Below are 25,842 nucleotides of genomic sequence, written 5' to 3' on the forward strand. Positions count from 1 at the left end.
CCCCCCGGATTAAGCCGTCGACTTCAACATATGTTTGTTCTTCGTCATTGGTGTAGATCTTTCGCAAATGTTGTTTTCGAAAAATGATAGTCTTGCAGGGTTTTTTTCCAGCATTTGCTGTACAACTAGAAAATGTATGATATTTTTATTCCGTGTATCAATTATAGTTTCCTTGTCTGCTTCCTACATATGCATCATTCTGGAATACTCATTATTGTATTTGGTTGTCAATACAGCGTGTTAGTGTGTGACATGCCTCAGGGTAATTGTCAATCATTGAATCAGTCCATGACTAAATTAACTTTTGTTTATCAACCCCAAACGGGACAGACATACAGAGAGACTGCGAAGGCATACTGCAGTACTGTGACCACACACCACTTTGGTTCAACAACATCGTTAGACCCCCACCAACGTACAAGGTGTGCATCGAATGCGCGAATAAAATTTTGAACCTACACCATTCAGGATTCCAGTGCAGCTGGATACTTGCGAAAGTACACAATAATGACAGAAATATCATATTTTACCAACGATGTGTATGATTATAAATCTATTTATAAAGTAACTATTTTTTGCACATTTCTTACGACTAATAGCATCTTCTGGCCCTGTGGGACAACTAAGGTTATATAGAAAACAGTGATTTCTCCTTTCTACTATGGAGGTTGCTTCTTTGGCAGTGAGTACGTAGTCATAATGACGTCAAAGCGTTAAGCTTATGTTGCTTGCCTTACGTTGTTCAGTCAATTATTTCAATTAGATTTTTTTGTCTTGCATTTGTGTCTTTTGTTTTGTATATCTATTATTATTTTTATTATTATTATTATTATTATTATTATTATTATTATTATTATTATTTTGTTTGTTTGTTTGTTTGTTTGTTTTGTTTTTATTCTTGCTTCCCTTCGGGTTATCGAGAGGTAAGCTAACTTGGGATTTTGTTCAAAGTATCGACAAAGATGTTCAGTTCGTTTGAACTATGGTAGGACCTATACACTTTTCTTTAGTAGACAAGCTTATGGATTTCATATAGTTTCAGTCTTCTGTCTCGGTGTGGAGAGAGAGAGAGAGAGAGAGAGAGAGAGAGAGAGGAGGAGAGAGAGAGAAGAGAGAGAGAGAGAGAGAGAGAGAGAGAGAGAGAGAGAGAGCAACATTGTTGAAGTATGGGCTTTTGAACAATGCCTTAGGCCTAAGGGACATGGTTCTACTCGTACAATAATATTAATTAAAGATTTGAAAAAAATTCACCCAATCATAAGTATCAATATAACTATTGAAATAATCATACGAGCTACAATTCACAAGTCACAAAACTATCTCGCAAAATTCTCAAGTTAAATTTTTCCCCACTAAATATCGATCAAAATCATTAAGTGGTAAAGCATACTACTATAAGGTCACATACGGAAATATGCCAATAAAACACCACCGTCGTAATGTCTTCGTGGGTAGTGTCCGTTCTGTATGCAAATCAACTTTCAATTAACCGGTGGTGTTTTAATTACCAATGTGGGTGTCTGGCATTCCGCCAATGGAGTAGATGAGCAGTCGATAAATGCTGAACGTGTTAATCTGTATTGTGGGATGGAAAAAAGTCACGGAGGAATGATTTCGTAACCCACCCATTCCCAGCCCATCCCAGCTTACGCATGATGATCGTAAAGGTCACGTAGCAAACAAGCCCACTTCAAGAAATTTTAGGCCTTGCGCGAAGAGGTGTTTTTATTTGCAAATATTTTTCATTTGTAAATATATTTATTACAAATCTATTAAAAGTTTTGTGAGGAAGAAAATGAAGGGAAGAGAAGCTATTCGCAGATGCCGTTCTACTAGCGCCCCTCCCATCCTCCATTCATTCCCACCCTCCATTGGTTTTCTGACCTCAAATTCCCAGAAGGAAAATTCCTCGCTGACTACCCCCTCCAAAAGTGTCCTCTATCAGCCACAAATGTTTGCCCTGAAGCCGATATTCCTACAAAATCCCTGCAAACAGCTTCGATTCAGTCGGCAAATCTACTAGCTACCTGCTGGACCCCTGCCCCTTATTAATTCGAGTTGTTCTGAGCAAAGAAGATCCTTCTCCTCCTATCGATTTCGAGTCTGCCCGTCCGTCCCCCTCCTCCTGATACACGAGGAAACATTGTTGGTCTAAACGATGAGCCGCTTACATACAACTGTTTACGCGAACGGCTTTGTCGACTGCCCCTAGCAATAATCACAGATACAGTGCATCGACGTGTCTCGTATGTGAAGTAGCAGACTTGCAGTTCACGATCATGACGTATACCCATGCCGGGCCCCTCATACACGGCTTGCCATCAATCAATATCAGAGAAACGAGGATTTTTCTTATTATATATTATTTTGATACGCCACGTATGTGAAATATCACATTTAATATTGTTTTATCCCCCGAAGCTATTATTTTTCCAGTCAATATTTCTCCAGACGTAAGAATAGTGTCGAACGAGGCTGCAAGGTCATCCCTGGCCATCCAGCACGATCGGCGACGCCGGAAACAGTCAGTCTTGATTTCGTTCGCGGAATGCATGCAAACCAACGTACGATTTTCCACAAACCATTCGTCGCCTATTAGCTTGACAATTAGCGGTCAGTGCAGTTTCATCTTCGGACGGAAACCCGGGCAAGGTATGTCGATAATGTTGCTGTTTTATCACTAGTCAATAAATTATCTTACGAACAAGTCTCTTTATTCATTCACTCGCCTCTTGTAGAAAGATGTTGCAGCATTTCGTTTCTTATGAACTCGACAGAGAAAATGTGTCCTTCCGAAATGTAAAGGGTACATAAGCAGGCTCCGTACATCGACATATTTATGTGGTGTACGTTTATTACGTAACGAAGCAATCGGTTCGGGTTTGTTTAATTTATGTAACGGAATCATAACAGTAACACTGCACTGAGCTGTTCGTCAATTATCTGACGCCGTAGATTTCGCGACTGTCGCTGCGTGATCACTGCACATCTCTTCGCAATCTCTCTTCGTGACAAAACTGTAAACATCGCGGTGATTCTGATGAAAAAAAATCTGAAGTGTCGCAGAGCAATTATTTCGACGTGCGTTTGATTCGTATAGCGGAGCAATGCAGGCCTGGTGTAGAGGACGCCCGTCAATTTTTACAGTAAATATTGTTGAACAGCGTTCAATGACAAATTCCATTTGGATGAACTCGGCTCAGTTATATTTATCTGGGTTGGTTTTACTTTGAAAGCAAGAGTTTAAAACACGTTGAGAGAATTTTGTATATTAGCGGTAGAGGAATTTCACCTCTGTGTACCCTCACGTAAATAGAAGAAACGCACATACATGGGAGGGCTTCGTTTATAATCGGTAATTGGCGACGCCCGCATATTGGTGAATGGGCCTTTCAAATGCTGAAAACATCAAGCCATTCAGCGACTACAGGAATTTTCAAGCCATGCATTCTAATGAAACCTGTCTGTGCACTGTAATATAGTCGTATAACCTTGCATTTAGGTCAGTGAAATTAAAAACCTGTATATCATATGTCAACATGATATGAAGGCGGGTGGGGCATGTCAATGTCAAAGTGTTAAAGGGAGGCATCATTAGAGCTTAGGGAGGGGGGTGTCGTCAGAACTGTGCCTTTGCAACTTTCTTGTTTACAAACAAGCATGATGCATCACGTCAGAAAAGCAGCAACATGTAAATTTTACTGTGTATGGTACACTATGACAAACATGTTCTAACTTTCAACAATCGCAAATGTACCTTGGACAGTGTTTGCATAGGACGAATGGGTCCCATTGCGACCTTTTAGCACAGTTCTGGTGACCTTGAATATGGGGTTGGTCAGCATTAAGTCCCTCCTCCCAGATTCCTCCCTAGATTTGTATTGATAGCAAACTCCCCTCAAATGCTACCTGCTTTGTAGAGGGCTGACTGTCAAGAGAATACTATTTGACAAAACCAGCTAGATTGCCAAAGTTGTTTTAGTACGTGTATGTTGCTGTGCTCATTGTGTTGCATTTGCCCTGTCCCTTGCATAGATCTTAAGGTGTCAAACCTTTCCATAACATGCTATTACACCTCACTCATTCAGCGCGCACTGCCATTGGTTAAACATGACTCACGTGACATGTAAAAGAACGTGATGATGCCCTCTGCAAACATGATAATGCCCTCTGCGAACTTGATGATGCCCTCTGCATTTGATATTACATGGATGACGTCATTTTACTTACTGCGCGTCCTTTCTGCGCATAACAAATTGTCGTTCGCTTGTAAGCAGTCAGCAACTATGGCTGCGAAACGTCATGCACAGCTGTCACCGGCACAGTTAGACGATATTTTGATGCAAGTAAACAGCAAACGAACGAAAATGGCAACAAGGAATGCAATTTCTGTGTTCAGCGACTATGCAAGCAACAAATGTGGATACGCCACCGAGGAGACGGCAAACTTTCAGCGGCAACCCTAGACTCGGCACTGACAACATTTTACGCTGAGGTCCGGACTCAGAAAGGCGAACTGTACTCGAAGAAGTCTTTGTGTTTTTGTGTCTTTGCATGTTTGCTTGTTCGGTGTAATAAAATTAATAACACACGCCGGCACGGGCAAGATCACGATTTGTTGCCTGCCCTCGGGCTGGTGCTCATGACGGTAATATTGATGATACCCTTGCCTTCGGCTCGGGCATCATCAATATTACCGTCATGAGCACCATCCCTTGGGCGGGCAACAAATCGTGATCTTGCCCTCGCTGGCGTGTGTTATTATTTAAATATTGCATGCTATTAAAAATGCACTTCTATTGTATTTTCCACACAAACTTGCCAGTGCCCAGTGTCCTACATATTAAGAATTGTTCTGGTCATGCAGTAATAGTAAAAGTAAATCTTTATTGAAACCATATTCCTATTTGCATGTTGATCATAAAACAATAAAGTGTGTTATCAAAGAAAGCTGACAAACAATACAGACAATATCAAAAATTAAATGTCTGTAATAAATACATAGGCGAATATATATATATATATATATATATATATATATATATATATATATATATATATATATATTATTCATATAAGTGTTTGTTTTTGATTTCTTTTTTCTCTTTGTTTAAAGCATGTATAAATATGCAGTGTTTGTTATATATATATATATATATATATATATATATATATCATATAAGTGTTTGTTTTTGATTTTTTTTTCTCTTTGTTTAAAGTATGTATAAATACGCAGTGTTCCTTTATACATTTTAGTTAAAATGACATTCGCATATTTTGAAACTTTTGTAAAATTCTAAAATTCTTGAACTTGTCCTTTCAGCATCCTGGAGTAAAATGATACTGGAATATGGTTAAACAGATGTGATACATTAAAGATGGAGAGTATGCATTCACAAAGTTTGCAAGTTGACCAGTATAGAAAGTATGAAAGTAGACAAGTGTAGGAAGATTGACAGTTACAAATCACCATGGAAACCAAGCAGACATTTGAAAGATGCAGAACACACTTGGAAATCTAGTGCGTGATAATCAGAATAATCTTGCCGTAGATAAGGATTTGAAATTCAGCGCCTGCGATTTGGTGAAGAGTGGAGTGCTCTGCACACGTGCAGAGAAGACAGCCACAGTGATGATACCAGCGGAGACGGTTGTCAACAGCAACCAATGGGCTTGCTGCAGACAAAGAAGAGAGAGAGAATCGGGCAAGAAAACGATGATGGAGACGTTGCGACAAAAATTCCCAAAACGGACGGTTCGGCTGTTGACACGTGTGTGAAAGATATGACTGAGAATAAGATGAAAGACTTTGATAAAAATGAAGGATTATCTAGCGTGGAAGGACTCAGTGCTGTATGCAGAGAAAGTGGGAAGAAGTTTTTTTCCGGCAAACCGGTCCCGATACTTACAGTGTCCAACGCATTGCCTTCAAGCGGAAAACCATTTAATTTTCAGGAATCTGTGAAAAGTAAGAATCTTGAACTTGAAACGTTGGCTAAGAATCCAACTCAAACACAATCACCTTGTTCTATTACTGAGATCTCAAATGTTAACAAACAAACTACAAACAGCGTTGAGAGTAACACAAACGATGTTACCATAGCAACCAAAATTGAACATCCAAAATTAGAGGAGGACAAGAAACCGCTCGGTGATGGATGTGAGAGGATAAAAGTTGCCTTGACTAAATTGAAGAGTAAAGGGGAATATTGGAATAAGGAATCCAAGGAATTGGTCAAATCCATCGGGGATTGTTATTGGGATTTCCCGGAATCAAGAGAGAAACTATCAAGAGTTTTCAGACAACACGGAGGAGCAGGTAAGATTGAGGATATCAACCACTGGATTATAGGGGTGGTCAGGATTGGAAAAATAGTCTGCAGAGCCAATGTGGTGATTTAGTCATGGTTACCCACAATGCATTTGAGGGCTCTCATCCGGCTGCCACAACACAGTCTGGGGAAATCCCAGTAAAAAATTCACGAGCAAATATAAAGGTGGTGTGATACAGACAAGAGTGATGTGTTATTGGGGCAGCTGATCCATGATTTAAATTGTTTTGAGACAAAGTCAAGGAAACTGTAGCAATTATGTAGAAGTGGTTTTCAAAGTCCTTTCTAGGTACTGATTTGATATGAGGACTTTTATATTGTGGATCAGTTGCGCCCCCTGATGCATCCCTTTTGTCTATAACATACCCTATTTGCTCTGAAATTTCTGAATGGAATTCCCTGTGTGGGCTCAGCTGGATGAGCTCTTCAGTGCAGTCTGGGTAACCAAGACTGATGTGGTGAAAAACATCTTCATTAGGGGCCCAAGCCGACCGGCTGGGACCCTATGTTATTGCTCGAGTTCTACTATTTCTTCCTCCTCTTCTTCTTCTTCTTCTGCCGTTTCTTTGTCAACCTAGATCTCTTAAACGGCTAAACGAAAACTTCTCAAACTTGCAGGGGGTAACAGGTGATGGGTAGTACTCGTGCACCTGACCCTTGAATTTTTAATTAGTCATGTGACCTGGCTACAATTTTGAAATGAAAATGTTTTTTACTGTCCCATTTCCATAAAATTTGACCGATCCAAAATCTTTTCGCAAACTTTATAGGCAATACTACCTAGATGCTATATAATAAATTTCAAGGAAATTGACCCGGCAGTTTTTGAGAAGAAGATTTTTAAAGTATTATTTTTCTGATTTTTCAATGACCTTTGACCTCCCCTATACTTCTTCAGCTAAGCTACATCAATGGCTTAATCTGGCCTATGTAAGAGTCATGTCTAATTCTGGGCAAGCCAATAGAGCCAGAGGTCTGATTTTTGGTACATAGGGATAACCACGGAAAGCAAATTTTTTAATAAAATGTCACATGACTTCCATGACCTTTGACCTCAAACATACATATATGTCCGTAACTCAGTAACCACAAGAGCTACATCATTCATTTTTGGCATGATGGGAGACCTTATGATGACACATCATGCACCTCATTAAATATGCACATATCTAATTTTGGGCAAGCCAACACAGCTAGAGGTCTGATTTTTGGTATATGGGGATAGTTATGGGATACACTTTTTTTAGCAAAATGTCAAATGACTCAGATGACATTTGACCTCAAATGTACATATATGTCCATATCTCAGGAACTACAAGTGCTACATCCTTCATATTTGGTATGATGGGAGACCATATGGTGCCATATGCGGTACCTCATTAAATATGCACATATCTAATTCTGGGCAAGCCAATAGGGCTAGAGGTCTGATTTTTGGTATATAGGCATAACTTAGCAATACAATTTTTTTGACAAAATGTCATGTGACCTTCATGACCTTTGACCTTGAATATACGTATATGTCTATAACTAAGTAACCACAAGTGCTACAGCCTTCATATTTAGTATGATGGGAGACCTTATGACACTACATCCTGTACCTCATTAATTATGCGCATATCTAATTCTGAGCCATCCAATAGAGCTAGAGGTCTGATTTTTGGTATATAGGGATAACTTAGCGTTACAATTTTTTTGACAAAATGTCATGTGACCTCGATGACCTTTGACCTTAAATATGAGTATATGTCCATAACTCAGTAACCACAAGTGCACACCCTTCATATTTGCTACGATGGGAGACCTTATGACACCACATCCTGTACCTCATTAATTATGCGCATATCTAATTCTGAGCCAGCCAATAGAGCTAGAGGTCTGATTTTTGGTATATAGGGATAACTGAGCAATACAATTTTTTTGACAATATGTCACGTGACCTTCATGACCTTTGACCTTGAATATACGTATATGTCCATAACTCAGTAACCACAAGTGCTACACCCTTCATATTTGGTATGATGGGAGACCTTATGACACTACATCCTGTACCTCATTAATTATGTGCATATCTAATTCTGAGCCAGCCAATAGAGCTAGAGGTCTGATTTTTGGTATATAGGGATAACTTAGCAATACAATTTTTTTGACAAAATGTCACGTGACCTCGATGACCTTTGACCCTGAATAAACGTATATGTCCAGAACTCAGTAACCACAAGTGCTACACCCTTCATATTGGTATGATGGGAGACCTTATGACACCACATCCTGTACCTCATTAATTATGTGCATATCTAATTCTGAGCCAGCCAATAGAGCTAGAGGTCTGATTTTTGGTATATAGGGATAACTAAGCAATACAATTTTTTTGACAAAATGTCACGTGACCTCGATGACCTTTGACCTTGAATATACGTATATGTCCATAACTCAGTAACCACAAGTGCTACACCCTTCATATTTGGTAGGATGGGAGACCATATGGTGCCATATCCGGTACTTTATTAAATATGCACATATCTAATTCTCGGCAAGCCAATAGAGCTAGAGGTCTGATTTTTGGTAGATAGGCATAACTTACCCATACAATTTTTTGACAAAATGTCATGTGACCTCGATGACCTTTGACCTTAAATATACGTGTATGTTCATAACTAAGTAACCAGAAGTGCTACACCCTTCATATTGGGTAGGATTGGAGACCTTATGATGCCACATCATGCACCTCATTAAATATGCACATATCTAATTCTGGGCAAGCAAATAGAGCTAGAGGCCTGATTTTTGGTATACAGGGATAAGTATGGGATAGAAATTTTTATTGACAAAATGTCACGTGACCTCGATGACCTTTGACCTCAAATATACATATATGTCCATAATTCAGTAACTACAAGTGCTACACCCTTCATATTTGGTATGATGGGAGACCTTATGGTGCAATATCCGGTACCTCATTAAATATGCATATATCTAAATCATGGTTTGGCCGCCATCTTGGATTTCATGGAAATCGTACTTTAATCTTCAAAATTGTTCATTTTCAAAAATAAACCACCGATTGAGCTGGAATTTTACTCATGTCATCCTTAGAGTGATCTCTTTCATGCTTGCAAAAGAAATTTTGATCTGCCAAGCGTTTCTGCCGTCATATTTGATTTTGCGTAAAACTTACGTTTACAAAAAAACCAACAGTAACTATGAATCATGTTCAATTTCCTTCTTAACAAGATGCAAAAGATTTTACCAAGTTCAAATTTTGTACACATTATGATCAGTTGAAGAACTTCAAAACAATGTTAACTGCTTGGGCCCCGGCAACGCTGCTTGCAGCTTTAATTCTTACTAATATTGTCATTCAGACAACATGGTGGAATAGGTAAGTGTTAAGGATCCACATTGGACTTTGATGGCCCTAAGGAATGATCAAGAATGGATCACAATGTTGTTGTGCAAAAGTAATTTAACATATTTTCAATATGACTGGTGCTGCTCTTGCAAGGAAATAGGGACATGATAAAATTTTTAAAGTACTAGAAATAGTGTATGAATGTTCTGTCTGCTCCCTCTAAAATGTGTCAAATTTTGGAATGCCAAGAAATGACTAACAAGCACTACTGATGATTTCTAACTATCATTACTGCAATAATTTTTAGTTTGTTGTTCACAGCAGTTTGTAAAGCCACACAAGTTGTGGTATTTTCCATAAAATACCTGGTGTGATTTTGTTTGTGGACATAGATTCATTCAACCATTTAAGGATTTTTTTTTTTCAGAATTTTATTAGTTTACAGAAAAATTTACAACAAATATAGTGACTATATACTGGTATAGTGTCCTGACATAGTTTTAGTATGGCTGAGTACAGTGGTGGATATTTGCCAAAAATCAGATGTTTATTCGAGCTTGTCAGATCACTTGACAGTTGTCTACTTTAAGGTTATCAGTTGTTACAATGTTGCAAGTGTCAGTGATATCTTATCTATGATACAAAGAGACTTTCTTCAATGATCCTGGTGGCAAAAAAGGAAACACATTGCAATATTGTTATCTTTGGAAAGTTTCACTGTATCATGTGATGGTTGTTGAAAACATATCTTCATGAGTGCTACCAGCATTACATGTCTACTCTATGGATTTCAACACTGGAACACTGCTTGAAGAAAACACAGAGCCATTTCTGTTAGATACCAGTACAGCCAACTTAAAAAACAGCCGACTCAGCATTGGTTTTAATGGGTTTAATAATCAACTAGAACCGTCAAAATGTTAAAAACAATGTGAATTTCAATCTGAATCGTCAGACTAAATAACATACCGTCATTGGCATTTTATACTCACAGGGACATATTTACAAACAAAGTACCCCTCAAAGACATTATTTATTTCATTTTGCATATCATTAATCTGATTTGGCAAAAATACCAGTTTGTCACTTGTGTTATTAATCCCATATTACAATTATTATTATTGTGTACATAAATATTGCACTGAATTTGGTTTTAAAAGTATCCTGTAACAATATTTGTTTGTAATTTGGGATGCAAATCTCAGAGATAACATTTATGCAAATAAAAACACAGGATTGCTTTTGCTAATTTGCATATCAGCTGCTAAATATACAGGTTTTCTTTTTTTACATGCAACATGGAATAGTGTAATACATGTGTCATAATCCTTGTTTTGTGATCAAGTTTAAACCCTCTACCAGTACATATACACTGAAATACACTGGAATAGATAGCACAGTGAAAGTCACATTGAAGTACATCATTCTGTTGAAATTCTCAGTAAAATTAGTTGTAAACAATTTATGCGTGTTCCAACTTCAGAAAATGTATAGAAGAGAAATATAAACAAAGAAAAAAGCTAGGAATACCTACATAGCAGTGTAAACATTGTTTTGAATTCTCTCTGCATGATTCTATAGTAATGGCATGTATACATCATGATGAAGGATTGAGCAAAAAACTCAATTATTTGTTATCACTGTACAAACACTTTGATGCAATGTTCACCAGGTATCAGCTACAAACACCCTGCAAGGTACATCATCTGTCAATGCTATACCTTTAGGGCAGTCAAGCCCATCACTATCACTATCAATACGACAAACAAACTTACCACTACTCTCAAACTTCAGTAGACTACAATCCTCAATCTTCAGCTCACTACCTTGCTTATAAAATCTACCAGTGGTAATATAGAGATATTTATCATTTTCAATTGCTATTCCCCTGGGACATCTCATCTTACCATCCCCACTCTGACAATCAAAGGAATACAAATACTGGTCATCTGCATTGAATACCTGGATACGCTTGTTATAGTAGTCTGCTACAAATACCATTCCAGTACTTGAAATGACTACACCCCAGGGACAATTGAATTGCCCTTGACCTTTACCTTCTGACCCAAATGATCTAAGGTATTTGCCATGTTGTGTATAAACCCTGACACAATGTCCACCATTATCTGTCACATAGACATTGCCATCTACAGGACTAATCCCAATACCATATGGATCTTTCAACTCATTTTGTCCAAAGTATCTGATGACATGTCCATTCTCATCACTGACAACTACTTGCTTATTGTTGTTATCTAAACTATAGTATGTATTATCACTTGATATAGCTATATCACATGGTGTGAAAGGCTTCTCAAACTGTTTGAATTTCAAGAATTTCTTAAATTTTCCCTCTCTGGTGGTTATCTGCAACCTATTATTGTTCCTATCTGCAGTGACAATGTCTCTGTCTTTGTTTATGGCCACACTCAAGGGATGGTTGTACTGTCCCTCAGCACTTCCTTTACTGCCAATGGTCTTCACCAATCCTTTGATGACAGGTATGATGACAGGACAGCCTGGTATTGGTTGATCTCCTATTGTCATGGTAACTTGATATTTTCCATCCAATTGTCCAGCCACTGTAACTCTGTGTGTACCATCTCTGTTATCATCTACATTGATGTCTTCCCATGATGCATCAGGTTTTCTTACCTTGGCTTTCACTTGTTGTTTTGGGATGACTTGGTTTCCTGTGGAATCTCTGGTTGTGATCAGTAGGTCTGCAGAGTCATCTTTCCGGAGTGTTTTGGTATGTTTTGAATTGTACAGTTTGACATACACACATCAGATTTCAGTATTCCCAGTATTCCATGCTCACTGTACTGATCATTTGGTGTGAATGTTAAGTCCTCATGTTCAGAGTCTGCTTCAGTTTCCATGGTAATCAGTTGTTTGATACGAGTACCAATATCACCCTTCGTAGAGAGAAGTTGGGCAGCATTCCCATGATGCATTAGTGTCTTGATGTAACTGCATGCACTCTTAATGTTACCATGTTTTAATTCCATCTCATCAATATCAACAGCTGCTCTTTTAATTTTCATTTTGTAATTGTTTTTCAGTTCATCTATCAGTCTCTGCTCTTCTCTCTTTATTTTCTTGATGATTTCTTCTGCTTTTATTCTCACCTTCCTTTCTTCTCTGCTGCACTGCTCTGTAAGATCACTGTGTATCTGCTTGGCCAGGGTTTTGTTCTTTTCAGCTTCCTGTTCTTTCACTTTCAGTTTGTCAACCATGGCTTTCAATTCTGTAAGATACTCATCTGCTGCATCTTTCAAGTCTCTGTGTACATGTTCTGGTATGCGGTGTTTGACTATGGTACAGTCTGTACAGACAGGTACCTGACAGGTTTCACAGTAGAATTTGACCTCATTCTTGGTGTGAACATTGCAATATTCTACTGCTTGTAGTGTTAGTGGACTGGTTGACTTTGCTGTTTCATATTCTCCAATGGTCATTAGTTGATGTGTCTGTGTAATTGGCAGATTTCTATGCACCTTAACACAGTTGTTACAGAGATAATGTCTGCACTCCACACACCTGTGAGTGGCTGTGTTCTCTTTGCAACCTGCACACCTGATCTCAGTTCCCTGCATAGACTCCAGTCGTTGCTTGAATATCTCAATCAGATTGCTCATAAAGAAGTTGCCTTTTATCGCTGGCACTCCTCCAACAGGAAGCTGATATTGCTGTCGACATTCTGGACAGTTTAGAGATCCAGTCTTCTCAACCAGTGTGACTAAACACTGCTCACAGAATGTATGCAGACATGGCAGAATTTTAGGAGACTTGAACTGCTCCAGACAGATGGTACAACACAAGAAATCTTCACCGATTTCTTCCAAAACTTTACGTTCAGGAGCAGCAGCCATTGTGTGTTCTGTAGGTGTCCAAGTGAACCAGTCTGAGACAGGTACAGAGCTGAAAGCAGAAAAGGCCCCTTGGCATGATATTATACTTTTCATGGTGTCATGTGACCTATGGTTAAAGTACTGAACCTATAGAAATTCTGTATATACACTATATACTAACTTAGGGAGTTATTAATGACATCTTGATCAGGCGATTCATTTGTAAAATATTGTCATGTGATGAAGGTCAGAGGTCATTTTAACAATACATTTTTAGCTCACGTGTGTAAACACGTGGGCTAATGTCATAGCGATGTCTGTCTGTCTGTCCGTGTGTGTGTGTGTGTGTCTGTCTGTCTGTCTGTTTACACGATAACTCAAAAACGCCTGAACGGATTCAAGTCAGATTTGGTACACAGGTACCATATGCTACTTGCAAGAACTGATTAGATTTTGGTTAGTGTGGCTTGCATATTAATGAAGTTATGCAATATCGTTTTTTTCCGTACAATGGTTTCCCTATGGAGACGGTAATGACAGTGTAGACATATATCAAGAAATACTGCACAAAATTTCATGAAACTTTTCACAGATGACAATCTCAGAATATTATGATGATACTGTGAGTGTCATGTCAATTACCTTCTCATTTGCATATTTAATGAACTGTTGTTATTAGTGGGATAACTCTGAATTCCTGCACCTAACTTGATGATACTTGCAACAAATATTGATCTGATATATCTAATTATACTTAGAAGCATTTGGCAGTGTCAAGTTAATAAATAGGTCATTTGCATATTTTATGAAGTTTTGTAATTAGTCATATAACTCCGATATAACTTCACCAAATGTGATGAAATCTGCTGCAGATACTGATCCGACTGATATCTAACTGTAGTGTAAAGCATTTAGAAGTGTGAAATTAATTAAGGGTTCATTTGCATATTTAATGAACTTTGTAATTAGGTATATAAGTCTGAAATTACGGCACCCAAGTCTTTGAAAGTGGGTACAGATATTGTTTTGATAAATATCTAATTGTACTGGGAAGCATTTGGCAGTGTCAAGTTAACAAATAGGTCATTTGCATATTTTATGAAGTTTTGTGATTAGTGATATCACTCCAAAATACTGCACCAATTTTTGTGAAACGTGCTACAGATATTGATTTGATAAATATTTAATTGTGCTATGAATCATTGAACAGTGTCAAGTTAATTTAGGGATATTTGCATATTTAATGAACTTTGTAATTAGTGACATTACTCTAAAATTCCAGCATTAAATTAAATAAAACGTGCTACAAATGTTGAGCTGATGATATCTAATTGTCCCATGAAGCATTGAGCAGTGTCAAGTTTTTTAACAGCTCATTTGCTTATTAAATAAAGTTTCTTAGTGATTAAAATCTGAGAGTACTGTGCGATGTTGAAAAAAACCTGCTTCATATAGTGATAACATATATCTTATTGTTCTGTGAAGCGTACTACTATTAATGAACCTGTTGTAAAACACGTGAGCATATTCAGTTCATATCTGGTTTTGTATAAAGGTTTCCTAGGGTACAGTGACAGCCATAAGCTTATGTATAACACCTGATTGACCTATCTTACTTGTTCACCAAATAGTTTCATTTTCATGAAAAATTGCGCATTAGTATGCTGAAGGGTAGAGGAGTTGATGATTTTTTGGACTCCTGAATATATTGAAAGATTTATGAAGTTTTGTATATGTTGGGTCCCATAGAACAGAAAGTATTTACTCATATTAAAATGCAAATAAATTATTGTTTATTTTTGGTTTGGTTGATTGGCAAATTATTTAGTACAACGAAAACAGAAATCACAAAAAGGATGCCACTGAAAATAACATTTAAAAAAGTCACTGAAAAACACTTGTCAGGGACTAAACAAGAAAGTGAAGAACTTATTTCCATTGTGGTCCTGAAATTAAAACAGGCAAAAAGTCACTTTATCCAAGTAACTCTCACTAAAACTGGTAGAAAATAAAAAATTTTAAAAGCCCAAAAAAATCCAAGTTGAATGCAGGCAAAACACATTACAACAAAAAGAACAAGTAGAATACCCTCAGTCTTCAAGATTGTGTACAGATAAATTTTAACCTTCTTCTTGAAAGCCTGTAAGCAATGACTTTAGTTATAAATATTAATATCATTGCTCTATGCTATTTAGCTCCTGACATCAGGAATGAATGTTGACCATGAGAACCAAAGGTGGTCATTGAAAGGAATATGAACTTGATCTGGTGTGGTAAGAATGAGAGTTTAGATCTGGTGTGGTATGAATGACAGTTTGATGTTAAATTAAAATGTTCAGAGAATTTAGGGGCTTGACTATTGACCACTGGGTATAGTGATATAATAGAAAACTGATCTACTCTTTGTCCAACATGCAGCCAGCATGGTTGTTTGAAATGCTTTAAATATTGTAAATAACTATGCTAATTGGTGTATGTGTTCTTGGAGGTAATTAAGAACATATCTGACTATTTATTTTGGGAGCTCTACAAGTTGACCTTGTACACTTTGTTAAACTTGAAAACAAGATGTACAAGCATAGTGATAATGACATTGAATTATAACGACTTGTTATTTCCTTATATTACAATCCAAGAAATGAGATTTTCAATGCAAAGGAATTTAAGAGGGACATTAATTTTGTTCAAGAAATTCTTTGCCATAGACTCTCCATTGAGCGATTGGTCAATATCTGCTCCCAAATATTTCACCAACAGAAGGTTGTGTGAGAAACTTCAAGTCCATCACAAACGACTTTAAGTTTGGAGATTGTTTTCATCCAATGCTTGAAAGCAAATAAGATTGACTCAGTTTGGTGTTGTATTTGGTCTCCCAGTATTTCAGTGCTGTCTCCCGTATTGCAATCTGCTCTACAATAGTAAACATTGACAAATTCATCTACCCGTGGTACATTATGTGGACAGATTCATAAATATGACATACTAAATATCACCTTTTCAGTGGCACATGTTTTGTCATCCAACATGTATTATTTGAGTCTGTATCATCACCTCTGTCTGAGCTGACAAGGTTTGGAATTCAGAAAACTGTCATCAAACTGGTTTACAGAAGTATTAATATTACTATATTTATTTAGTGCTATAGATCACTGGCCATAAAGTTGGAATATACCTTGGGACAGATATTGAGACTTTTAAACTTTTAATATCTTCTTTTGGCCTACTGCTTGTGGAGGCTCATTTTGAGACTTATGGAGTACTGGTAAATAAAGTTTTCACTAGCTTTGTTGTGTGAAATTTTGGAATTTTATTTAATATATATATATAGTCTAACATAGGGATGGTGCCTTGAATTTAAAATATTGGTAAATGTTGGGTAATTTGTTGTCTAGTCCCAAAATTTGCATGGTGACACTCCCCCCCCCCCCCCATTTTTATTCCTGATTTTCAAAGAGATTGGTTGAAAGTTTCTTTCAGGAAAGTGTGAGCAAAAGTTCAAGTCTTTCATTTTTGAGGTGGAAACTACCTTGATGTACACACAGATTTCCAAATCTGATAGTTTAGGAAAGGTCTTAAACTCCCAAATCATTCAGTTGCTGCTGCTTTTTAATGAAAATACCGTAATTCATAAAAGGAGCATACTCCTCAAACATTTCAGTTTTCAGACAACATGGAGGAGCAGGTAAGATTGAGGATACAGACAAGAGCCATGCATTCTAAGAGCAGCTGGTCCATGATATAAATTGTTTTAAGACAAAGTCATGGATATCAGTAATGTAGAAGATGATTTCAAAGTCCTTTTTGGTACTCAACAATGACTTTGACATCATGGATCAGTTTGCTCCCCTGATGCATTGCTCTTGTCTACAGGTATATTGCGCCGTCTTTGCTTGGAGATTTTTGTATGGAATTTCCTGTGTGGAAGATTCTGGATGAGAGCTCTTCAGTGCAATATGAGTAACCAAGACTAATGTGGTGAAAATATTTTAATTCTTACCGTGGCATTTACACAAGGATCAACCATTGGTAAATGTAGGGGTGATCAGAATGGAACACAATGCTTTAATATAGTGCAAGAGTGATTTAATGTATTTTAAGTTTTACTGATGTTGCTGCTTTTGCAAGAAAATAGTGACATGACTTGAAAAAAGTGTAGAATTCTAGAAACAGAGTGAATATTCTCTACGCTCCCCCAAAATACATCAAATTTAGAGTGCCAAGATATCCTTATTCTGACAGTCCTGTCCTAAGCTCTAATGGTGACATCCTTAAACTGTCGTTACTGCGATTAGTTTGCTGTTTACAGTAGTTTGAAAAGCCTCACAAATTGTGGTGTTTTCCATAAAATTCAATGATCTCCTGATTTATTTTGGATGAAACTGGCATGATTTGTTTTACACAGATTTATGTAAATATTTTTGCAATTCTTGCTTAATTTCATGTTCGTACAGAATATTTACGAAACAATAAGGTGACTATATAAACCAGTAGTGTCCCTTACATAGTTTTAGTATGGCTGAGTACAGAGTTGGATATTTGCCAAAAACTATATTCCTGTACGAACTTGTCAGATAATTTGACAGTTAACTACTTTAAAGTAATCAGTTGTTACAGTGTTGTAAATGTCAGTGATATTTTATTTATGATAAAAAAACACTTTTTTTAACCCTTTTCCTGCCAAGCGCCCTTGTCCGTTATCCTGCCAAGTCAGTAGAAAACCGCCCCATAATATGTGCCTGCAAAAGATTGGCTCTCCTGCATGTTATCCTGCCAGGCATTTTGGCAGAAATCGCCCATTTTCAGGGTAGTTTTAGCCGTACTTATACGTGTTAGACTTCGATAATTTCTACATGCCCGTTGACAGGGGAAGGAGCTCAAGGGTTACTGCAGAAAAAAATTGAGGTCACCGGCTTTGTTTGCCCCTGGGAGTGCGTCATTTTATTGCGTTTCATGTTTATTTTTTCTGAAATAAACTCCTTCAGTATTGCGCACGTCCGCTAGGCACAAACATCACCTCACTCGTCTGTTAGTCAGAGACCCTGGGGGTCGTGCTAGGGGTGCGGCAGCACCAGCAAACCTGTCCTGTTTCCCCAGGGTAGGGTCAATTGAATACGTACCTTCAACGACTTGGCAGTGTAGCACAAAAACTACGTTTTTGCCGTTGTATTAACGACATGGCTGAGCCATTGAAGCACAGCTCCATGTAGTTTAGCCAGCTCATTTGGGAGTTGGCTTACGAGTGTTACCGTTCATTACCGACTTAATCGAGTGGTCCTCAGTCAGGTACGGGTTTGTACCTACATGGATTGGGCTGCAGCTAACCAGTGATAACCAGTCACTGCACCCAAGTCGTCAGTCTCACTTTTGCGATGCATGGGTACAACGCAATATGCTTCCATTGTTCTAGCCATCGACGTGTCCACATGCCTGGCAGCCATATTGTACTGCTAGCTGGTTTGCATAACAAAAGCAGTAGTCCTGCTAAGTGCAGGCAGTATCCCCGTACCATTGACCTTATAATGTCCCCTTTTGAATTCTCTGTACGCAAACAGCGTACGTAGTTACCAATGCGTCGGCAAGAGGATACGTTTGCCTGCAAACCAAAGCCAATACTTCGGACGATGGAATAAATAAAAATCCAAAGCTACGACCATTGAATGGCACGGCCAAGGCGGTGAAGGACGTTGCCTGGCTTGAACTTGCAGAGCTGAAGCCCAGCTTAGTACGTCAGACACCAGTTTGTAATGGTATTTCCGAGTCGTTCACATCCGTTCCATCGGAGGAACAAGTCGAGCCGTCCCGTCAAAAATACGTTCTCATTTTCAGTCATGCACAACTGAATAAGTGACTTTCGTCTCGCACCATCGGCACCATCTGCCAAGTCGTTTACAAGAGGTAGCCTTCTAGATTAGCATTGCCGAGTTGGTCAAGTTCGGCAGCAATCTCTATAGTGCCAGGCAGCCAAGTACGTCCAACTCCGCCAGAAAACGTCACCATGCTATCCTGCCAAGTCCGCTAAAAAGCGGTAAAAAAAACCCAGCCCCCCTCGGGTGTGGGGGACTGGCGGACAGGTTTCTGCACCTTTCCCTGTCTATCGACTCCCTGCGAACCCATTTCGAGGGGAAAAAGCATTCCTTGTCAGAAAACCTGTCCTCGGATGACCCCTAAACGCACAGGGGATTGCAAAACGTAGTGCCGTCGACTTGGTAGGAAAGGGGGTACCCAAAAAGGGCCCGATTTCCACCGGGTTGGTAGAATAACGGTCACCAGTGCTTAGATTCTGGCTACACCGAATTTCAAGCGGATTTTCACCGACTTGCAGGAAAAGGGTTAATGGTCTGGCTGCAATGTAAAGTCAACAGATTGCAATATTGTTATCTTTGGAAAATTTGATTGTACCTGTAAATTTTACTAGCAGTTAAAGTATCTGAATACAAATATTACTGAGTACTACCAGCGTTACATGTCTACAGAATGGATTTCAACCCTGAAACACTGCATGAAGAAAACACAGAGCTTATAAACAACTCACTGTTCAAAACGAACAGCAAACACACTATTAGTTTTAATGGGTTTAATACTCAACAAAAACTGTCAGAATGTTGAAAATAGCAATTGTTTCAGGCTGGCTCATCAGAATAAATACATAGAGATTGGCATTTTATTCTCAGAGGGACATATTTACAAACAGAAAGTATTTCCCCTCTAGGACCACATTCTTTTAAATTTGCATATCGATACTCTCATTTGGTATAATATACCAGTTTGTCACGTGTGGTATGATTCAATATATTACAATGTTGATTACTTTGTAAATAAATCTTACAATGAATTTGGTACCAGCAGTATCCCTTTAACATGCCGTAAGTGTAAAGGGAGAAAACAAATGTCAGAGACTACATTATGATTTATGTATTAAAATAAAGACAGGGATAAATTGTTTTTGCTAATTTGCATATCAACTTGTGAAAATACAGGATTTATTTTTTCACATGCAACATGGAACACAGTATATAATACATTTGTAATAATTCTCACTCTTTTCATAAAGTTTATTCTTTCTACCAGTTCATATAAATTGAAATCCACAGTCATTCAATACATAATATTTGTTTTTATCAGGAGGATGTGACACCAATTCAGATGATGAAAAAGTGTTGTCATCAAAACAAATATTATTTATCAAATTTAAGCACCACCTAGAGTTATAGAAGTGAAAATTATTTCAGTAGATACATTAGCTTCTAAGGAAAAATACTGCATGAGATAACATGAAAACAAGACAAGAAAAGACATTTTATGATATTTTTCCTAATAACTAAACAAAGTCTCTATCTACCTATCTATCTATCTATCTATCTATCTATCTATCTATCTATCTATCTATCTATCTTTGTATTTTGCAGGTTATATATATATATATACACTGTATATATATATATTATATATATATATATATATATATATATTATATATATATATATATATATATATATATATATATCCCTGCATCCCTGCATCTAGCACTTTACCCCTCTGAGAAGATACAAACAAGTGTTGGTATATATATATATATATATATATATATATATATATATATTATATATATATATATATATATATATATATATATATATATATATATATATAATATATATAATCTACCTATCTGACGATTGCATGTACCGGTATGCGTGAAACTCAAGTAATAGGTACCAAACATACTTGATGTGTTCTCATATTTATTGTAATATTGCTCTGCATCCCTGCATCTAGCACTTTACCCTCTGAGAAGATACAAACAAGTGTTGGTATATATATATATATATATATATATATATATATATATATATATATATATATTATATATATATATATATATATATATATATATATATATATATATATATATATATATATATATATATATATATATATATATATCAGGTTATCCCATTATTCTACTGTACATGTCAACTATAAATTTATGGAATACAGAAATTAATATTTTGAATTTAGTTTCAGCTGGCACATAAAGTATTTTATATCTTCTTAAAATATAAATTTCAGAAATGTCTTGAATATACTGGTTGTCTTCCACATAAAAGATGACCATTATTTTCTAAAACTAAAGAAGACAATAATATTTTGTATATTAGTACTGCCTTATGTCACCCAAAAAGTCTATGCATACTGCTACCTACATCTGATACTGTTTTTACCTGACAATGAAACCATGACTCTGCTTTTCGAAAGAAATTATTAATTTCTCAAGTTTGTGTTGCCTATAAAGCAAAAGAAGATTAAAATTATGACATTCTAAAGTGAATCTTTAAATTTTCCCTTAAAGTACATGTATTGAACCATGAAAAAGTTTGTACAACAAGAAAAACATTTAATTGCCTGTTGATTGATGGCAATAGGCCACTTTATGTCTTCTCTTTGCTGTGTGTAAAATGTGAGTCTGTCTATGGTACAAAAAGATGAATTGCATACTAACTTACAGTAATAAAGTAATTGTTTGAAATTTTCTCTGCTTGATATAAATGTACAAGTACATGCTGTGATCACATCATATATAATATGATGAAGTCTTGAGCAAAAAAATACAATCTCATACGATTTATTGTGATGTTTTTCATTGTACAAACACTTTTATGCAGTAATTGTTGGTATCAGCTACAATCACTCTGCAAGGTACATCATCTGTCAGTGCTATACCAGTCGGGCAGTCCAGCCCATCGCTATCACTATCAATACGACAAACAAACTTACCACTACTTGTAAACTTCAATAGACAACCACTTTCAAACTTCAGCTCACCACTAGGGGTATAATAAACACCACCAGTGGTAATGTAGAGATATTTGTCATTTTCAATCGCTATTTTTCTAGGACATCTCATCTTACCATCCCCGCTCTGACAATCAAAGGAATACAAATACTGGTCATCTGCATTGAATACCTGGATATGCTTGTTATTGTATTCTGCTACAAATATCATTCCATTAGTTGCTATGACTACACCCCAGGGACAATGAATTGCCCTTGACCTTGACCTTGTGACCCAAATGACTTAAGATATTTGCCATGTTGTGTATAAACCCTGACACAATGCCCTCCCCAGTCTGTTACATAGATATTGCCATCTACAGGACTAATTCCAATACCCGTGGATCTTTCAACTCATTTTGTCCAAAGTATCTGAGTACATGTCCATTCTCATCACTGACAACTACTTGCTTGTTGTTATAATCTAAACTATAGTGTGTATTATCACTTGATATAGCAATATCACGTGGTGTGTATGGCTTCTTAAACTGTTTGAATTTCAGGCATTTCAGAAATTGTCCCTCTTTATCTGTTATCTGCAATCTATGATTTTCTGTATCTGCAGTAACGATATGTCTGTTTTTGTCTATGTCCACACTCCATGGATATATATGCTGTCCGTCAGCACTTCCTTGACAGCCAATTGTCTTCACCAATCCTTTGATGACAGGTATGATGACAGGACAGCCTGGTATTGGTTTATCTGCTGTTGTCATGGTTACTTGATATTTTCCATCCAATTGTCCAGCCACTATGACTTCGTGTGTGCCATCTCTGTTATCAGCTACATAAATGTCTTCCCATGATGCATCAGGCTTTATTACCTTGGCTTTCACTTGTTGTTTTGGGATGACTTGTTTTCCAGTGGAATCTCTAGTCGTGATCAGTAGGTCTGCAGAGTCACCTTTCCAGAGTTGTTTTGGAATGTTTTCAACTGTACACTTTGACATACACACATCAGATTTCAGTATTCCCAGAATTCCATGCTCACTGAACTGATCATTTGCTGTGAATATGAAGTCCTCATGTTTAGTGCCTGCTTTAGTTTCCATAGTAATCAGTTGCTTGATACGAGTACCAACATCACCCTTTGTGGAGAGAAGTTGAGCAGCATTCCCATGATGCATCAGTGTCTCTATGTAACTGCATGCACTCTTAATGTTACCATGTTTTAATTCCATCTCATCAATATCAACAGCTGCTTTTTTAATTTTCATTTTGTAATTGTTTTTCAGTTCATCTATCAGTCTCTGCTCTTCTCTCTTTATTTTCTTGATGATTTCTTCTGCTTTCATTCTCACCTTCCTTTCTTCTCTGCTGCACTGCTCTGTAAGGTCAATGTTTATCTGCTTGGCCAGGGTTTTGTTCTTTTCAGCTTCCTGTTCTTTCACTTTCAGTTTGTCAACCATGGCTTTCAATTCTGTAAGATACTCATCTGCTGCATCTTTCAAGTCTCTGTGTACATGTTCTGGTATGCGGTGTTTGACTACGGTGCAGTCTGTACAGACAGGTACCTGACAGGTTTCACAGTAGAATTTGACCTCATTCTTGATGTGAACATTGCAATATTCCACTGCTTGTAGTGTTACTGGACTGGTTGACTTTGCTGTTTCATATTCACCAATGGTTATCAGTTGATGTGTCTGTGTAAATGGTAAATTTTGATGTACCTTAACACAGTTGTTACAGAGATATTGTCTGCAATCCACACATCTGTGAGTGGCTGTGTTCTCTTTGCAACCTCCACATCTGATCTCAGTTCCCTGCATAGACCCCAGTCGTTGCTTGAATATTTCAACCAAATTGCTCATAAAGAAGTTGCCTTTTATTGCTGGCACTCCTCCAACTGGAAGCTGATATTGCTGTCGACATTCTGGACAGTTTAGAGATTCAGTCTTCTCAACCAGTGTGACTAAACACTGCTCACAGAATGTATGCAGACATGGTAAAATTTTAGGAGACTTGAACTGCTCCAAACAGATGGTACAACACAGGAAATCTTCACCAATTTCTTCCAGAACTTTGCGTTCAGGAGCAGCAGCCATTGTGTGTTCCAGGTGGAGTGGTAGTAAAACAAGTGGAGACAGGTACAGATCTGATAGTGGATATAAAGGCCCCTCAACAGCTCATGCTCTTATAAGAAGTATAAATTATTAGAGATGTGTAGGAATGCAAATCTACATTTAACTAAGAGAATTGTTGATAAGTCTACTTCTTGATCAGGTGATGCATTGCATTCAACATTGCTGTGTGACAAAGGTCAGAGGTTATTTTTACAACTATGCCATAATTCTTAGATGTGAAGATAAATAGAGCTATATAGAACATAAGTTGAACCTGTGCTGAGAACACTAGAGCTGTATTCCCTGTGAACCAAAATGACACACCAATAACCCAAGAAAATGCAGTAAAGATTAGGAAATGTTAAAACACATAATCTATGGACTGATATCACAAGTGTACTTAAAGAAATTTCCAGAAATTCTGTAAATGACCCAATGTTTTATGAAGGTTTGTATTAGCAACGCTGAATTGGGGAAGTATTGTCCTATATTGAAGCTGTGAAAGAACATTTCATTAGTTTATTGTTTGCAAAGTAATGTCGCCAGATTTTCTAACAAGTGACATCTTTTGCCTGTACCCTGACTTCATAGAATGATAGGAATTTCAGATGCCATCATGAATTACTTTGCTTTGCATGCTGGGAAATTTCTGTGAGATCCTGTACCTGTATGTTTGATACAGAAATGTTACTGCATTGTGATAGCCGAGGATTTGTAATTATATCTTGTGAAAAGATGCTTTCTCATGTCTCATGTGAGAAATGATGAAGCGTATTTTTCTGGATCTACTACAGTGCAAAAGATTAATGCAGCCAGAGACAAGAGGTTTTTCTTCTGAATATCTCCCATGAATCAGAACAATCTCACCAAGCCATAATCTACATCATAATCATAAGTTCCATAGTGACAAACTTGATATAACTCACAGCACAGCACAGATTGACAACAAACTTGTTCCGTTACACACAACAAAAGTCAAATCCATAGAAGAAAAACATAATTATGGACCTCAGGTAAAGATAACTGAGAAGTAATTTCAGGCGTTTTGAAAATGGTAAGCACTTTCTGTCCTACATGTGTCACCTGCCATATATAAATCTGTAAGTGAAAAAGGAAGTGGTGATAATCTATCTGTCAGTCAAAATATGAGTACACTTATCTGCCAGTGATAATAGGAAGTGGGCTATCTCTATCTGTAAGTAAACAAAAGTGATCTTTATCAATTGATCTGTAAGTCAAAATAGGAAGTGGTCTTTATCGATAGATAAGATACATCAGACTTACCTATCAGTTCATGATACCTGCCAAAAATGTGTTTGAATGTAGAGACAGTTTTAACCCTTTTCCTGCCGAGCGCCCTGTCCGTTATCCTGCCAAGTCGGTCAAAACCGGCCCCCTTTTCCGTGTCT

At 37.3% G+C, this 25,842-nt stretch overlaps 2 protein-coding genes across 3 annotated transcripts in view; one reads left to right on the forward strand and one right to left on the reverse strand.

The window, feature by feature from the left end:
- The first annotated feature begins 2,479 nt into the window (after positions 1-2,479).
- LOC139128146 (uncharacterized) overlaps positions 2,480-25,842 on the forward strand; it is a 59,574-nt gene continuing 36,211 nt past the window's right edge. Inside the window, exons 1-2 of one of the 2 annotated variants that reach the window (XM_070693982.1) lie at positions 2,480-2,652; positions 5,324-6,319. In XM_070693982.1, the coding sequence (XP_070550083.1) occupies positions 5,668-6,319 (652 nt within the window). In that variant the 5' untranslated portion in view covers positions 2,480-2,652; positions 5,324-5,667. The remainder of the gene's footprint in view (positions 2,653-5,323; positions 6,320-25,842) is intronic. The other variant, XM_070693983.1, reaches the window with a different exon arrangement.
- On the reverse strand, positions 11,350-13,559 carry LOC139128147 (tripartite motif-containing protein 2-like). Its single transcript, XM_070693985.1, has 2 exons — positions 13,019-13,559; positions 11,350-12,419 (listed from the first exon to the last, which is right to left on the reverse strand). The coding sequence occupies exons 1-2, from the start codon at positions 13,557-13,559 to the stop codon at positions 11,350-11,352; spliced, it is 1,611 nt and encodes a 536-aa protein (XP_070550086.1).

The sequence above is a fragment of the Ptychodera flava genome, unplaced genomic scaffold (genome assembly GCF_041260155.1).
Source record: "Ptychodera flava strain L36383 unplaced genomic scaffold, AS_Pfla_20210202 Scaffold_44__1_contigs__length_1314385_pilon, whole genome shotgun sequence".
Classification (NCBI taxonomy): Eukaryota; Metazoa; Hemichordata; class Enteropneusta; family Ptychoderidae; genus Ptychodera; species Ptychodera flava.

Excerpts from the sequence above, each read along its gene's own strand:
- LOC139128147 (XM_070693985.1), bottom strand. The coding sequence starts at position 13,559 with ATGGCTGCTGCTCCTGAACGTAAAGTTTTGGAAGAAATCGGTGAAGAT. Across the intron at positions 12,420-13,018 it reads AACCTGTCAGGTACCTGTCT|ATGACTCTGCAGACCTACTG; the intron begins GTACAGACTGTA and ends CACTCCGGAAAG.